The 16337-nt window shown below is 36.5% G+C and overlaps 1 protein-coding gene across 4 annotated transcripts; it reads left to right on the top strand.

The window, feature by feature from the left end:
- Positions 1 to 1115: 1115 nt before the first annotated feature.
- On the top strand, positions 1116 to 13225 carry LOC111438872. Of its 4 annotated transcripts, XM_023076697.1 has the most exons (9): positions 1116 to 2463; positions 2612 to 2925; positions 6130 to 7263; positions 7356 to 7520; positions 7636 to 8092; positions 8197 to 8267; positions 8396 to 8518; positions 12342 to 12402; positions 12646 to 12748. In XM_023076697.1, the coding sequence occupies exons 1-8, from the start codon at positions 1584 to 1586 to the stop codon at positions 12366 to 12368; spliced, it is 3171 nt and encodes a 1056-aa protein (XP_022932465.1). In that variant the 5' UTR covers positions 1116 to 1583; the 3' UTR covers positions 12369 to 12402; positions 12646 to 12748. The 4 variants fall into 4 exon arrangements, with proteins under 4 accessions (XP_022932465.1, XP_022932464.1, XP_022932463.1 ...); XM_023076696.1 differs by lacking the exon at positions 12342 to 12402 and having other exon boundaries at positions 1118 to 2463; positions 2804 to 2925; positions 12646 to 13225; XM_023076695.1 differs by lacking the exon at positions 12342 to 12402 and having other exon boundaries at positions 1118 to 2463; positions 7356 to 7511; positions 12646 to 13225.
- Positions 13226 to 16337: the final 3112 nt, after the last annotated feature.

Below are 16337 nucleotides of genomic sequence, written 5' to 3'. Positions count from 1 at the left end.
TGTTGACTGGGGCTGCTTGTCCCGACACTTATCGTTCTACATCCAGCTATTCTATTTATCTTGGTAACAATCTCGTTTCTTGAAGTGTCAAAAAGCAACCTACTGTCACACGCTCCAGCTGTGAATCTGAGTATCGTGCTCTTGCCACGATTGCTGCTGAACTTCTTATGTGACAACAAAAGTTCTATTTTTTTTTTTAGCTCTAATCCTATTTCTCACAATCGGGCCAAACATGTTGAACTAGATTATCATTTCCTTCGGAAACTTATTATCGCTGACAAACTTCGCACACAGTATGTACCTTCCCATCTCCAAGTTGCTGACATCTTCACAAAGAGTGTTTCTCGATCTCTCTCTGAATTCTTCAGATCCAAGCTTCACGTTCGTTTAAATCTGACGTTAATGATATTTAGTTTTGAATTATGGTTTACCATATGTATCATATTTGATCGTTTATTATGGGCAAATATCTAGATATTTGTCTTCCATTACAGCTTATCATAGATATCATATTTGCTCTTTTAGTATAGGTTAATATATTGTATCTATTTATTATTCTTTCCATTTATTTTTCTTTCCGTATCATTTGTAATTTATCATTATTCTCTATTATATAAATGATTATAAATAGAGAATTTTCATCACCCAATGTCGTGGTTTCAACAATCATGATGACAAATGTGAAAATAAAATTTATTTTATATTTTAAAATTTAATTTTATGCATATTTTATTCTTTAAAATTATAAAATTGAGGTTAAACTATAAAAAAAAACTTCAAATTTATATTATGTTAATATCACGAGGCATACAATTTTATGAATCCACGTATAACCGCTATTAAGAGATAAAATAAATCTTACAATTGTAGGTACTTCCACTCTTTATAAACTAATTTGTAAAAAAAAAAGAATAAATTTTCTAAAAAAAATAACAAAAACCAAAAAAATAAATGACAAAATTAAGAATATAATTACAAATTTATTAGGAATATTTTGTTTCATGTCTGAATATTCTAATTAGATGTCTTCGTGTTATTCTCCTTGTCATTATTATGTCATAATAAAATTGAAATATTAAATCTGAAAATTTAAAACTGGAGACAAATAATAAACAATAAAATACACTAACAAAATTGTTCATACCGTGTTTGCCCAGGATGTATTACTTTTTCACGGTTTCACAGATCCGGTGGCTGCACGGAAGTCCGAGCCTCTTTGTTTACTGATCCGGCAGTGGCAGAGAAGCCTTCTTCGCATCTGCGGATGTAATTCAATCGATTCTATGAGCGATTCTGCTTCTACACAATAGTCGCCCTTCGTTGAACGCGGAATTCTAGTATCCTTTGTCTTTGTCGTCGTAATCGTTATGTAATTTCCAGGTATACCCACGTGGAACGAGATTAATCTTGTTTGGCCTTTGTTGGAACACTGTTTTTGATTTTTTTAAAAAATAGAATCTTGCATTCTGGCTTTTGGAATTGTTCTTTGTAATCTGGAAATTGAGTTAGGGTTTGTGGTGTTTGTTTAAACCTTTTCTGTTGGAAATTCTGGGCACTTTGGGTAGTTCGGCATTGAAATAGGTATGAAAGGGCAGTCTAATCGCCTTCAGAGTATGGACCCTCCTGATGATTGGGTTAATGGTTCGTGGACTGTGGATTGCATCTGTGGCGTCAATTTTGATGACGGGGAAGAAATGGTTAATTGCGATGAATGTGGCGTTTGGGTGCACACAAGGTGTTCGCGTTACGTGAAGGGAGATGATATTTTTGTTTGCGACAAATGTAAGAGGAAGAATGAGAGGAATGACTGTGAGGAGACCGAGGTTGCGCAGTTATTGGTTGAACTTCCTACCAAAACCATGAGCATGGAGAGTACATATGTCTGTAATGGCCCATCCCAGCGTCCGTTTAGGCTTTGGACAGACATACCGATTGAGGAAAGAGTTCATGTTCATGGCGTTCCAGGTGGTGACCCTGCTTTATTCAGCGGGTTGTCATCGTTATTTACTCCACAGCTGTGGAACTGCACTGGGTATGTTCCAAAGAAATTTAATTTTCAGTACCGGGAGTTCCCCTGTTGGGATGAGGACCAGAACGAGAATACAGATAATGGGAAAAATGAGAATCCTGCTGACAAATGTGCTGGTGTTCTTTTCTCTTTGTCTAAGGACAATGTATTGGGTACCCCTGTGGCAGCTTTGATTGGTGTGAGAAGCAAATCTGGGGATGTTTTATGTGACAGGAATGGGCTTTTGAGTGAAAAACATGGTGTAAGTGAAGATTTGGATAGGTGTCCTGACAATGGTGTGAGGGAGAAAAGCTTTCTTCGACCTCTGCTACATTCTGGTAAGTGCAAAACGGAAGACTACTTGGTATCAAAAGATCAATCTGGGAAGATGAAGTCTACGCCCTCTGATAAGGTGACAAACTTGAAAAAGAGAATTGATCATGCTTCTAAGATCGGTAATTCATCTTCATACTTACTGAATTGATATCTTAAATTATTATGTGGGAAGTGTGTGCAGTTTTCACATCAGGGACAATTTTTTTTTTCTCACTCTTTTATTATAACCGGTGTTTACATCGATGAATGATGAAAAACAATTGGCAGACAGAGATCAGAAGCATGCGAGGGGCAATAGTGAAAATCCTAGGAACAAGAGTTCAAGGGAAATGGTGGATCGAGAATTATCAAATGCATATCATGTAGCAAATAAAAATAATGATAACCATAGAGACAGTTGTGAGCTCTCTCCTGGTGTCGTATCTTCTGAGATATCTAAAAACAACAGCACCATTGCAGTTGGACCGATGGACGAAAATGGAGTGCAAGTTTCTCTGACGGTTGAGAATTCCACCAAAATTGAGGATGATGGACCGCCCCTCTTTGCAAAGAAAGATGTTGGAAACATTGTCGTGAAACAGGTACGTCGGTCTTTTCTAAAAGTATTTATATTGCATTTCCTGGTTTTATTTTGGAAGCATAGCATTAGTGGTATATGTCTTCTTCCACATGAGGCACAAACTTCAAATTAAATCTTCTTTTGCTTATAAGTAATTTTTTACCAAAAGGATGGTTGGAAATTTGCTGTAAGCATCTCATGCGACTCTTTTAGACAAAAGATATACTCTAATGTGATTCTCTCGGAAGGAGCTCAAATGTTGTTAAAAATTGAATAAAATTCAATGATGAGTTCTACTGGTGGAAGCAAATTTCAATATCGATAAGACTTTTTTTTAGAAAATTTTAATTTAACTAATTTATTATTATTATTTTTAATAAGTAACTAGAGACTTTCATTCAAGGAGGCAAAAGAGCCAAAACAAAATAATCTAAGGGACAAAGGGATGAGACATCCTCTCTCCCAAAGTTGAAAGAAGATGCCTTATATGAGAGTACTCTCAAGATTCTATCCTTCCAAAGAAGCCACAAAATAACCCTAACAAGATTCCTTCAAAGCACTTTAGCTTTTCCCTGCCAAAACCATCCCGACAAAGCTTCACCAAACCACACCTCCAAACACTGAGACACCCTGCAACAAAAAAAATCTTGCCAAAGAAATTATTGACTGAATTATTGTCTTCTTAAGTTTTTAGGTTGGTTGGTGATTAAACATGGTATCCGAGTAGGAGATGTTGAGTTCAAACCGTGATGTCATTTCCTCCTCAATTAATGTTGATTTTCACTTGTTGAGCCTCTGAAATTTTTTTCAAGCTCATAAGTGAAAGAGAGAGTTTAAATGTTGATAAATTAAATTTACTATACCCATCAAGTTAAGTTTTTGGATTGATTGGGGATTTAACACCTTTGATATTCTTCCGCCACCATAAGTTGATCAAAGATAAACTTCCAAGTTTTGTTGGTATGTTTGAACAATAATGTGCTTACCCAACATATAAGGCCTCCATGATAATGGTCATAAGCTCCCTTTCATAGGCTATTTTAATCCGATGCAAAGGTGGAAGAGCATAGCTAAAAAATGCTTTAGGTCGTGACTCTTGTATCAAAATGACTCCCACCCCAAACTCTATACATCAGCTTCCACAACAATCTCCTTTTAGAAATCAGGCAACTGAAGCACATGAATGGAAACCATTACCTTTTTCAAATAAAGAAAGCCTTTGTGCTTCTTCTTTCGAGGCAAAACGATCCTCTTCAATGGTTGCGTCAGGGGAAAGCAATGGTACCATAGTTCTCCACGAACTAGCGGCAATAGCCTATCAATCCCAAGAAGCCCCTTAATTCTTTCAAATTCTGAGGCAAAGGTAATTTTTCCATAGCAGACACCTTGGATGGATCAACAGGAACCCCTGAGCCAAGACAATATGCCCCAAATATTTGATTTGTTGCAATGCAGATTGGCACTTCTTTTGATTAGCAATCAACTGATGCTCTTGAAGTACGGATAAAACTTTTGTCAAGTGTTGCACACACTCGTTCAACGAAAAATTGAGCACCAAAATTTCGTAAAAAAACACCGTACAGTACAATTTTTTTTTTAAATATGGACATAATACCAATTTCATCCATACTTAAAAGGTTGTTAGTGCATTTCTCAACCCAAAAGGCATCACTAAGAAGTCTTAGTGACCCTCCTAAGTTCGAAAAGCTGACTTCAAGAAATTTTCTGCTATCAACCCAACTTCAGATCAATCTTCAGATACATGAAGTTCTTCTAGCAAATCATCAATCATGGGAATGAGAAATTTGTTCAGTAATGTGACTTTATTCCAAGCTCTATAATCCACTTCCGACTTCCATCTTTTTTTGTGTACTAATAAAATTGGGCTAGAAAATGTACTATTACTCAGTTGAATTATCCCAGCCACCTACATTTCCTCAACTAACCTTTCAATCATCTTTTTGGAATTGGGTTATCTATGGGGATGAACATTGCCTAGAGCAGTTGAACCCGACAACAATTCAATTCCATGATCCTTTTTCTCTCACGAGCGGTTGTCTCGGGAATGGCTGAAATACTGAAGCATAAGCTTGAAGCACTGACCGTAGGTACACGTGACCATGGTTCTTCAACACCCGACTTCCATAACACATTTAGTTGTACAAGAAACCCTTGTTTTTCTAACTTTGACGATTTCATCGAGAATTTTAATGTTACCTGCAAATGCACCAACGTGGGATCCCCTTTTTAGAAGGATATTATTTGTAAGATTTACCTCGCATGAATATTTTTTTCTTCAGATTTTAATGATTCGTTGTGATATCCCCCAACGTTGCAAGCCACTGTACACTGAAAACTAAATTGGCACTTCCCAAAAAAATTGGCAAAAGTTCCTACGCTGTAGTTGTTTCTCCCATTGTCAACACCACTTGCTTACAGATCTTATTTCCACGCACGGAAGCCTCAGTTCCTAGCATCACACTGTATCCCTCTGTTTCACCCCAAGGTTGTGGAATAAAATTTTGTTTCTCCACCATCGAATGCAAAGCCGATTTTGCTATCTTATCCTTTTCTTCATCTTCAATTTCTTTACCAGTCATCCCCAAATTTTGCATAGCCACTTCCTTGACACCCTCTTCCTCAAAATCGTGGATCACCATCACCTGTATTTTTTTTTTTTTTTCTTGCAGCGATGCTCAGGTGTAAAGTGTTCTTCCTAATAAAATCATAGCCCTTCCACTCGACGGCTTTGACGCTTGGATTCTGTTAAGCTTGAACGGTGGTGTTTATGATCTTCCTATCCCTCCCTGTTTAAATCTGACACCCAGATAGATTTGGTTAATGGAAATTGTACATCATGGAAACAGCCCCATACTTAATGGACTTTACACTAACATCATGGCTTGGGCTTCCATACTTTGGATTCAAGGCAACTTTCTTCTGAATGCTGTAGCTTTTCTTCAATTTTATGGACCATCCACATTTATAACATCAACCCAATAGGTGGCCCAATCCGTATCTCCATTTTGATATCCTCATGCAAGCGGTTGATGAATTTACCCTCTAGAATATGTCATCCAGCAAGGTCAACACATGCTGAATACTTCAAGAATGTGTGTGTGTGTGTNGGGGGGGGGGGGGGGGGGGGGGGGGTGTTGGGGATCGTGTTCTTTCTGTGTTTCTTTTCGATCTTTGGCAACTCTTAATCTTACTTATTCAACTGCAGGGAGGTGGTACAGCTCTTGACCATTCGGATGATGGAGGATTTTCTAGGACCATTGTCAAGCCTTCTGTTGGAAGCTTAGGTAGCACTAAACTTGAAAGCAAGGATGATAAGATTCATGATGATGTTAATTGCGGCAATTCAATTGATTCATCCCATACAGATGCCAAATTTAAAATAGATAAGCAACTTGATGTATCTGGAGGAGCCTTAAACTTCCAGGCTTCGGCACATTCGGATGCTACAGCGATGCAGAAATGTAATGATCGTATGCCTGAAAGTAATAAGGTGAATTCTGGTGGTGTATCGTGCGGTTTGCAAGTGGGTAGCCATAAGGCAGAAAAAAGCTTTGAAGGTGCTAGCAATTATCATCTTGAAAAGGCTGATGAACAACGTAGTAATCCATGTGTATTTAAACAGGAGTGGGATTGTCCAGAAGGCAGCACAACAGTACATATTAATTCTTTGAAACCTCAAAATGTCTCTGAATTTGGTGATGAAAAGCCATCAAAATCTAGTGGAATGGCTTTACACCAACATGTATTACCTAGTCAACACAAAGCGACACTATGTGTTGGAAAATCTTCCCCTGCATCGTCAAATGTTATAATTTCTAAACCATCCATGTCCAATGATTTAACACCTGAAGATCCTGAAAACCTAGAAGGTACTGCTGCCAAACATGAGGCAGTGTCCGGAAGTTGTGGTGGTAGTAGGAAAGAATATTCTTCAAATGGCGTTGACAGAGTTGAAGAAAGGGATAAACTGCCTAGGAGAAGAATTAAAGAGCATCCAAAAGAGTGCTTAAATGCCGCTGCCAATTCATTATACTCAGTTAGGGACTTGCAAGATCCTATTTCAAAAAGAAACACATTGCACGTAAAAGATTCTGTTGTGCTCTCAACGGTTAAGACATCTTTGGCACATAATGCACCAGATAGTCCAGGTTACAGTGAGTCCATTGAGTCGCATCTCAATCATAAGGGTTTAACTTCACACAACAAGGTTTCAAGCTCATGTTTACCACAAAGAGGTGACAAGCCAAACCATCTTCCATCTAAGGTCAATCAGCGTCATGCAACAGCTATGTGTCCTCCAGCAACTACAAATCCACCTGCTGTGCTGAGTGATGAAGAGGTTTTTAAACATTTTCATTTTCTTCTCGTGAATTGTGTTAATAGGCTTTTGATATTACTTTTTGCATATATAACTTTTGTGGCTTTTGGCAGCTTGCCTTTCTTTTGCATCAGGAGCTCAATAGCTCACCTAGAGTACCTCGTGTGCCACGATTGCGTCAGACAGGCAGCTCACCACAGTTGGGTTCTTCAAATGCAACAAGCTTGCTAATAAAACGCAGTTCTTCTAGGGGAAGAGATTATGCATCGGTAAAATATATGTCAATATCTCACTCCTATGAATATTATGTGTACCATTTAGCTCTATTTTTAGATATGCAGATGTGTTGGTTCTAAGAGTTTTCTGTAAAATATTTGTGGTTATATTTTGTAGGCTTCTAGAATGAAAAACAGAGATGCCTTGAGAGACACATTTCGGAGTTCCCATGAGCCTGATGACGATGTTAAAAGAACTGATGAAATTCTGTCTTCCCCTGATCAAAGAAGGCAAGAGACAAGTAATCCTGCAGAAGCATCTAAGAAGGAAGAGAGTGGATCTCCTACAAGATTGAATGCACATAAAAGAGGTCTTCTTTCAACTTATGCTACAAATACTGCAAGTAATTCCGCAGAAGCATCTAAGAGGGAAGAAAATGGATCTCCTTCAAGATTGAATGCTCTTAAAAAAGGTCTTCTTTCAGCCTATGCTACAAATACTGCAAGTAGTGGCCCATCTTCATCAATGGAAGCAAATGATCATAATAATTCATCCATACATCATTCACCAAGAAACACATCTGATGATGACACAGGCACGGTTGGAGAAGGCCCTGTTCATCCAACTTTACCTGGTACGTGTTAACTGAACTATAAGTATAAAAATTTTCTTATAAAATTAACTAATTTTAAAATTCTGAACATCTTTGCCTTGTGTTCTCATCTTATTTCTATGTAGGCTTAATCAATGAAATTATGAGCCAAGGAAGGCGTATGACCTATGAAGAACTATGTAATGCTGTTTTGCCTGTACGGCTTCTTCTGATGTGCAGATTTTTTTTTTTAATATTTATATGTATGCATCTCGATTCACTATTTGTTTGGTGTATTATAGAATATTCATTTTTCCTTTTTCGGTGCAATTGCTTTCTTTGCAGCACTGGCATAACCTGAGGAAGCACAACGGAGAGCGCTATGCTTATTCGAGTCATTCACAAGCTGTTCTTGATTGTTTGAGGAACCGACATGAGTGGGCTAGACTGGTTGACCGTGGTCCAAAGGTATGCCTGTGATTTGTATTTGAGCCATTGCTATGTGTCTGCAACAGTGTTTCAATAAGAAAAGTTTATAATCCTCTAGTTTTATAAATGGGAATAGAATGGTATGATGCTACATGTCTCAACTTCAAGAACCTTTGCAGAAATGCTGAGCTTACATATTTTTTTAAAACAAAAATAACTCTTCATAATTTACATTGATTAAATTAAATGATTACAAAGATTCACTTTAGGCTTACCACCCTCAAATACTAACCATGGCATAGAAAAAAATTCATTTGCTGAAAAAGTAACGAAATTAGCAAAAACTACCCAAACTTTTAATTATATTATTTTCTAAGAAACTGAACTTGCGAGAGAGTTGATTACATCGAGCGAGTAATTCCTTCTTTTTTCCTAATAAACTGAACATATATTGATGAAGGAAGCCCTTACAAAATGGATAATGAGATATTCCCACAGAATCAAAGCGGGTTACAGAAAATGATTCCATATTCCTTAAGATGTGCACAAGATCATAATCACAATATCTCTAAATAGGGTGCACCCCGTGGAAGAACACATATTTACAAGGTCCCAAAAATCCTCCAGAATAATCTCTGCCCCTTTAAGAACTGTTTGGTTTCTCTCGAACCATAGTCACAAAAGATTATCGCACATTGGACCAAAAAAACAAGCACTTGGCCCTCGAAAGGGAACCATCCAACAACTGAGAAAGAACGACTTCACATACTTTTGAGAAGCACCTGTTTGAGGCATAGGAATGAAGGAGCTTAGACTGACTAGTAACTGTGGTAGGGCAACGGAGAAAAGGTTATGATTGCTCTCCAATTTACTTTTATTTGTGTTTTTGAGGTACATGAGGGCAATGGAAGGGGTATGATCATCTCCCATATGCACCCTAGACAAGCACCAATGTCCTCACCATTTCCGCATTTAAGTTGCTGTGAATGTGTGATCGTGGTGACATACGCAGTTGAAGAAGAAGAAAAAGAAGAAAAGGAGAGAAAGAGTCGGAAGAGGAGAAAATAAAAGAAGAAAAGAAAAAAGGCTCTTACATTTTCTAGGACCAAACGAGCACTAGCTGCACTTTACATTCCTCCCCCTATTTTACCCTTTAAAAAAAAAAAAAACTCTTAGTTTTCAAAATTACTCGAGTTAATTTTTATTTAAATACTAAATTGTTTGGTTTAATATTTCGTGTTTTAAAAATCGAGAATTTATAAATCTATAATGGATATAGACATTTTATTATTATTTTACTGAGCGCGCCACTTGGAAAATACATTCTCATTGCTTCTCACCTTGAGGCAGTTTAGAGACTTGTTGCCCCTTGGGGTGCATGTTGTGCTTTGAAAACACTTTCTTCAGACTTGATGTGTACCAGTCAATAGGAAACTGCGGAAACCAGTAGAATAGGGAGCTTCTTTTGGATTGGATTACAAGAGTTCAATTTTTCTTGAATAAAGATCCAAAGGAACACTTTCACCTTTTTAGGGACCTTGATCTGGTATCACATTTTTCAAGGAATGATATCTATATACAAAGCATCTCATTGGTGTTCTTTTTCTAATTTGTTTGCTAATTATTCTTCTAGTGATATTTGTATGAATTGGGATGAGTTTATTTTCCTCACTAGGTTTTAAGCTCAAGTTTACTCATGTTGTTTTTTACCTTCACTCTTTTGGGGGCTTGTTTCCTTTGAACACTTTTGTATTCATTATTTCTATGAGAAGTTTGTATCTTATTCAAAACTAAAAAAAGAGAAAAAAAAAAAACTTTCATTTGAGGTGTGGAGTGAGAGAGCTCACTGTGAAGTAACCACTGCTATGGAGTGTTCACTGTCTAGAATCCGCTTGGAAAACTTTTTTGATTACGCTACACTATTAAGCCTTTTGAACACTTTTGTATTCATTATTTCTATGAGAAGTTTGTATCTTATTCAAAACTAAAAAAAGAGAAAAAAAAAAAACTTTCATTTGAGGTGTGGAGTGAGAGAGCTCACTGTGAAGTAACCACTGCTATGGAGTGTTCACTGTCTAGAATCCGCTTGGAAAACTTTTTTGATTACGCTACACTATTAAGCCTTTGGAAGGTAGATTTGAGAGGGCAACTAACGATCCTGTCATCCTCTTGCTTCTCTCTATTACCCATCTTGGCTTCATACCATTTCTTTATCCAAAAGCAATATTTAGCTATTAAACCCCACGTGCTTGTGTAGCAGAAAAAGGTCCTTTGTGAAGTGGAATCCACTTTTTAGCTTCTTCCTTCTGAGTTCACAATTTCCATAGCAAGGCTTTTCTTCTTTTTAGCATTATTCATGTTAGTGGAAGAAGCAGGAGTTCTTGTCATCCTCATTGGAGCATTTTGACTTGGTTTCCATTTCCTCTCTTCTTTCAAAATCACGACAGCCATTTGGGCTTTAGGATCCTTCTTTCAACTTCCGTTAATGAGTTCCATAGCCCACTCTTTTTCATCGAGCTCCTTGGCCTTCTCTCTTGAGCCATTTGGACTTACTTTTTTGTTTCCACCATCTCTATCTTTTCAGCTTCGCATCAATGATCTATAATTTGGGTCCTCCTTAACCTCCTCTAAAGAGAGCCCTTCAGCCCACTCTTTTTCATCGAGTTGTGCGATAGTGTTCGAGAAAATTCTTCTCTAATCTAGGAGACCAAAAACATTCTCGTTCCATTGCTTGAGCTTGATCTTCTATAATTTCAACTTTTTAATCAATACGGACCTTGCCCATTCCGTAGGATCGGCTTGGGTTGTGAGAGTAATTAGAAAAAGGACTAGAAACTTGAAAGAAAACACCAAAAAACAAGCATATTTCTTTAGGAAATCCCATCTTTCTTATCATTTTGAAGTCTTTCCTCTATGGATTCTTTGGTCACTCTCCATTCAAAATTCTCCAACAGCTTTAAGCATTCATTCTCTATCATTTAACTTCACCCTTCAACTGTACGCCAAATAGAAGTTTTGGTCACTTTCCATCCTAAATTCTCCAACAGCTTTAAGCATTCATTCTCTGTCATTTAACTTAACTCTTCAACTGTACGCCAAATAGAAGTTGAAGGATATTTTCCTTTGACCTTTATCTAAAAGCCAGGCCAATTCAAGGATCTTGAAAAGAAACTCCTGGTGCTATCCCAGAAATGGACGATTCATCACCAATGCTAGATATTGTACTTTTAGTCTTTCCAATGTGTTTAATATTCCAAGATGGGCAAGCCGAATGCAATACTCGCTTTTCTTGAGCATTTTGTTTAACCAAGTGTCAAATTGTTTAACTTTTTTTTTTCTTTCTTTTTTGGCAACCACCCATTCAAAGACAGAATGAAGCCCCTTTGGTTGAGCATCAGAAGAATCTTTCCTTTTGTGAAATTGGAACCAAAGAAATAACATTATCTTTTTGTACTATAGAAGTTCCTCTCTCTGTAGCTACTCACGAGAAAGAATGGAACTTCTAGAGTAGCTGCCCACGATGCTACCTTCTCTTCTTTTTCGTGATTTATTCTCAGCAGTCTTTGCTCTAGTTGCTATTCTCTTTCTGTGATTCCTTATAGGCTAGGATTTTCCTTCCCCTCCCCCATATAAAGAAAAAATGGTGAAGTCTGTATGTTAGTATAAAAGTTGAGTCTAATTAACAGTGCGTGGGTGGTATGTTGCTCGTGAGATTAGCATACTCGTGGTTTGCAACAACAAACCTATTTACCAAATGTAGCCTCAACTTTGTAACTCCAACGTACTAAAACGCTTCAAGCCTGTTCTTGTTCATTTTTTCTCCATTCTACTTTCACATTGAAGGTAGATCAATTGTGATTAGGTGGTTCACGGAGATCCAAAGGAATAACTTTTTGAATATCTACGAGACCTCAAATAAATTTGTAAGTGCTAACCTTGTATTGAAATTAAGTTGACACGGTTCACATGAAAGTCAGCTTGCTTTGGGAATTTATATTGGCTTGTATGGGTGTTGAATTAGGTTCTGATATGTAGATCAGGGAAGTCTTATAATCTTATATTTGAAACATCGTTTAGGTGCTGTTTAGTTGTCATTCAAAAAAGAAAGCTTTATTCAGTTAACTACTCCAACTGTTATCTAATTCTGAGACATGTTTGAATGCCAGACAAATTCAAGTAGGAAAAGACGGAAATTCGATGTTGAAGAATCTGAGGATAGCGAATACGGTAAAGGGAGACCTGTAAAGGTTGCAGAAAATAAAGGCCTCGAGTCTCATAAAGAAGAGTTTCCAAAACGCAAGAGGAACACTCGAAAACGAAGATTAGCTCTTCAAGGGAAAGGTATAAAGGATATTAGGAAAAGACGCAAGACAGAGATGTTTACTGATGACGATGTCGGGCTGCTTTCCGATTCAAGTGATGGAAGCATGTTCAGTGAGGACGAGCTGCAGGATGTTGATGAATGTTCAGAAAGAAGAGAAGGTTCAGGTTCAGATGAGTAGTTTGCACGGTATTCTGTTATCCAGATTGTGGATGTAATTTATTGTATCCAAGTTAGACCATGCCAAATTCAAGGAAGTAGAGTGCAGCCTTTGTCACATAGCTTCTGTAGTGTAAAACTTTTATCATAGTTAGGTACATCTTAGATTAGATTTGTGAATGTTATAACTTGTGCATATATGTATTGAGTTCTAGCATTGTACGTGTATTAAATTTATTGAAGAATCAGCCTATTCCTCTTCCAAATTGTCATCAAATAATAGGTTAGATGCATGTTTTTTTTTTTTTTTTTCTTTTTATAGGTTAAATTGGAAGTTTAGTTTTTTGAATTTTGAGTTTTTTTATTCGGTTTATCTTTTTTAAAGCGCTTTTAATAATTTTTAAAATTTTTAGATTTAAGTCTATTTGGTCTCTAAACATTATAGATTGACTTATAAGTTGAAAATTGATCCAACAAGATCAACAATTCAAGAGTTGATCCAACAATAAATGTGCACTCGAGAATAAATTGTCTAGTTTGAGAGAAAATAAGTGGAACATATTAGAAATTATAAAGCATTTACAAAATATATACAAAATATAACTTTATTCATGCGTCACATTCTTTTAGAAGTTAAGTGTGAACAAATTAGCATGTCGAACCCTCTCTATCTCTCTCTCTTTCTCATCTCAAAGATAGGTGAAGTAATGTGATTGAGAAGGATTTCTTTGATGATTGATTTTCAACCAAAGAAAATCCTATCATTACAAGTGAAGTAGTGAAACTTTCCAGGCATCTATAGATGACAAGTTTCGTGTGAGGTATAACCCCTTGTTTGATCTCGATTTGACGCAGTGTCCATTGTGACAACTAAAATAAGCATTGTGAAAGAAAAAATGATAAAGATGCATAAGCAAATCAGCACCTTGGTCAATACAATAAAGAGTCAAAATATTGTTGAAAGCAGGTCAAACTCCTATTATCAAAAGTCACAACAAAGAGAAGTTCAATATTGTTGAAAGCAGGTCAAACTCCTATTGTCAAAAGTCACAACAAAGAGAAGTTCAATATTGTTGAAAGCAGGTCAAACTCCTATTGTCAAAAGTCACAACAAAGAGAAGTTCAATATTGTTGAAAGCAGGTCAAACTCCTATTGTCAAAAGTCACAACAAAGAGAAGTTCAATATTGTTGAAAGCAGGTCAAACTCCTATTGTCAAAAGTCACAACAAAGAGAAGTTGGTCGTGCAGGAAGATCAACAGCAACACTGAAGTATGAGTCCAATATCATCAAGACATGATCATGAATTCCATCAAAACTCAGTACAGTGAACTATTCCTACCTCTTCGTTGTATACTACGAGGATCATGAATGTGAGAATGTCTACTAGGTACTAGTCGTCAAAATTCCAATAATTTGATGGAAAATGCAATTTTAAACAACACATTGCTCACTTTGTTGAGACATGTGAGAACACTGACACTCGAGAAAATTTACTAGTAAAGTATTTTGTACATTAAAATGGAATGTTTTTTATTAGTACATCGATGTGGAACTTGAGACAATTGGTAGTTGGAAGCAATTCGATAGAGAGTTCCTAATTCTCTTCTACACCACAAGATGTGTCTTAGCATATTCATATTCATTCTCACCAACACAGTACAACGGAAAAGTGAACCCAATGTCAACCGCATAAATTGTTGGAGAGCCATGAATCTTGATGGCAAAGATTCTCTCACAAAACTTCCCATTTGCTGAAATGTGTATTTAAGGCATGCAATGGATCATGTACAACGTCCAAGATGTAACGTCTCACATCTTTGAAGAACTAAAAAATTGTTTACATGTTATGCAGTGAAGTCTCGTTAGTCAGAAAAACAAGTTCTAATAAAAAACATCATGAGTTCATATAAGTCTATACCCATTAAACCGTCCATACAATCCTTCTAAAGTTGTTTTGAAAAGAAAAACATAAATAGACTGAAAAGAAAAAAAAACACAAGAAAATGAAAGGGGTTTCTAACTAGAAAAGATTGAAAAAATCCATTTCCCCCCTAATTTTGACCTTCTTGACATGCTAGAACAACTATAAAACGTAGTGATGAAATAACTTAGTCAATCCATGAAACAAGACGTTGCAAGTGGATGCATTCAGAAGGACATCGATTGCTTTAAGTTTTAGCTTTGTTTCCTCAAATGCAAGGCGTCACTAACTCTCCTATTGTTCGAGAGCATCGCAAACTCCATATTGTGAGGAGTTTGTTTGATTCAAGTTTGAGTTTCGAGTTCCAATCTTGAGTTTTGCGCTGATTATGTGTTTTGTCTCTTCCAAGTTTCATTCTTCATCCTTATGAAATTTCTCATCCCACGTAATTCTTTCCATTTTATATATAATTCTAAAAATATTCCTTTAAAAAATATTTTAGTGGATAATCTGGGTTTTCTAATATAATTTCTATTAAAAAGGTAAAACATTTTAATATACCAAAAAGTATTAAGAGGATATTTTGCCGTGATAATCAGTTAGAATATATCTTAGATATTTAGGAAGCTGTTAGAATAGATTTGATTAACCGTATATTTTATTTATTTACCAGATTTAATTAGATATATATTTTTCTATTTTTAGGTATTAGTTGATAGTTTGTATCCTATTTAAACGTGGTAAACCTGAATGAAGATCATACTTTCGATCTCAATTCTATTTCTATTTCTCATTCTTAACATGGTATCAGAGCACCGATCTTGGTGTTCTTAAATATCAAAATTTCCTTTATGGCAGAATCAGCCAAATCTAGCTTCAAAATTTCGGATGTTGATTTAACACATCCGTACTATATTCATCACTCTGATCAGTCAGGATATTCACTTGTTCCAATCAAATTAAATGGAGCAAATTATCAATCCTGGAGTAAATCAGTTATGCATGCTCTTATTGCCAAGAAGAAAATTGGCTTCATTGATGGCACAATTGAGGAACCGTCCCAAGATGCAAATTCAACCGAATTCGAACTCTGGAATCAGTGCAACAGTATGATAATATCTTGGTTAACTCATTCCGTTGAAGCAGATATCGCTAAAGGCATTATTCACGCCAAGACAGCTCATCAAGTGTGGGTTGATCTTCACGATCAATTCTCACAAAAGAATGCTCCAGCAATTTTTCAAATACAAAACTCGATAGCAACGATGTCACAAGGAACCATGGCACTGTCAACATATTTCACCAAGCTCAAAGCACTCTGAGATGAACTGGAAGCGTACCGCACACCATTTACCTGTAATCAACGTCAAATACATATTGATCAACGCGAAGAAGACAAGTTGATGCAATTGCTCATGGGGCTCAATCAGTCTTATAAAACGGTGAGATCTAACA

The sequence above is a fragment of the Cucurbita moschata genome, unplaced genomic scaffold (genome assembly GCF_002738365.1).
Source record: "Cucurbita moschata cultivar Rifu unplaced genomic scaffold, Cmos_1.0 Cmo_Scf00083, whole genome shotgun sequence".
Classification (NCBI taxonomy): Eukaryota; Viridiplantae; Streptophyta; class Magnoliopsida; order Cucurbitales; family Cucurbitaceae; genus Cucurbita; species Cucurbita moschata.
Note: the sequence above shows the minus strand (reverse complement) of the source record. Positions and strands in the feature narration are given on the sequence as shown.

What these genes read in the sequence shown, in the direction of transcription:
- LOC111438872 (XM_023076694.1), top strand. Translation starts at nt 1,584, where the DNA reads ATGAAAGGGCAGTCTAATCGCCTTCAGAGTATGGACCCTCCTGATGAT. An exon ending in GAAACATTGTCGTGAAACAG is followed by an intron (nt 2,926 to 6,129) that starts GTACGTCGGTCT and finishes ATTCAACTGCAG; the next exon opens with GGAGGTGGTACAGCTCTTGA. An exon ending in CTGTGCTGAGTGATGAAGAG is followed by an intron (nt 7,264 to 7,355) that starts GTTTTTAAACAT and finishes GGCTTTTGGCAG; the next exon opens with CTTGCCTTTCTTTTGCATCA.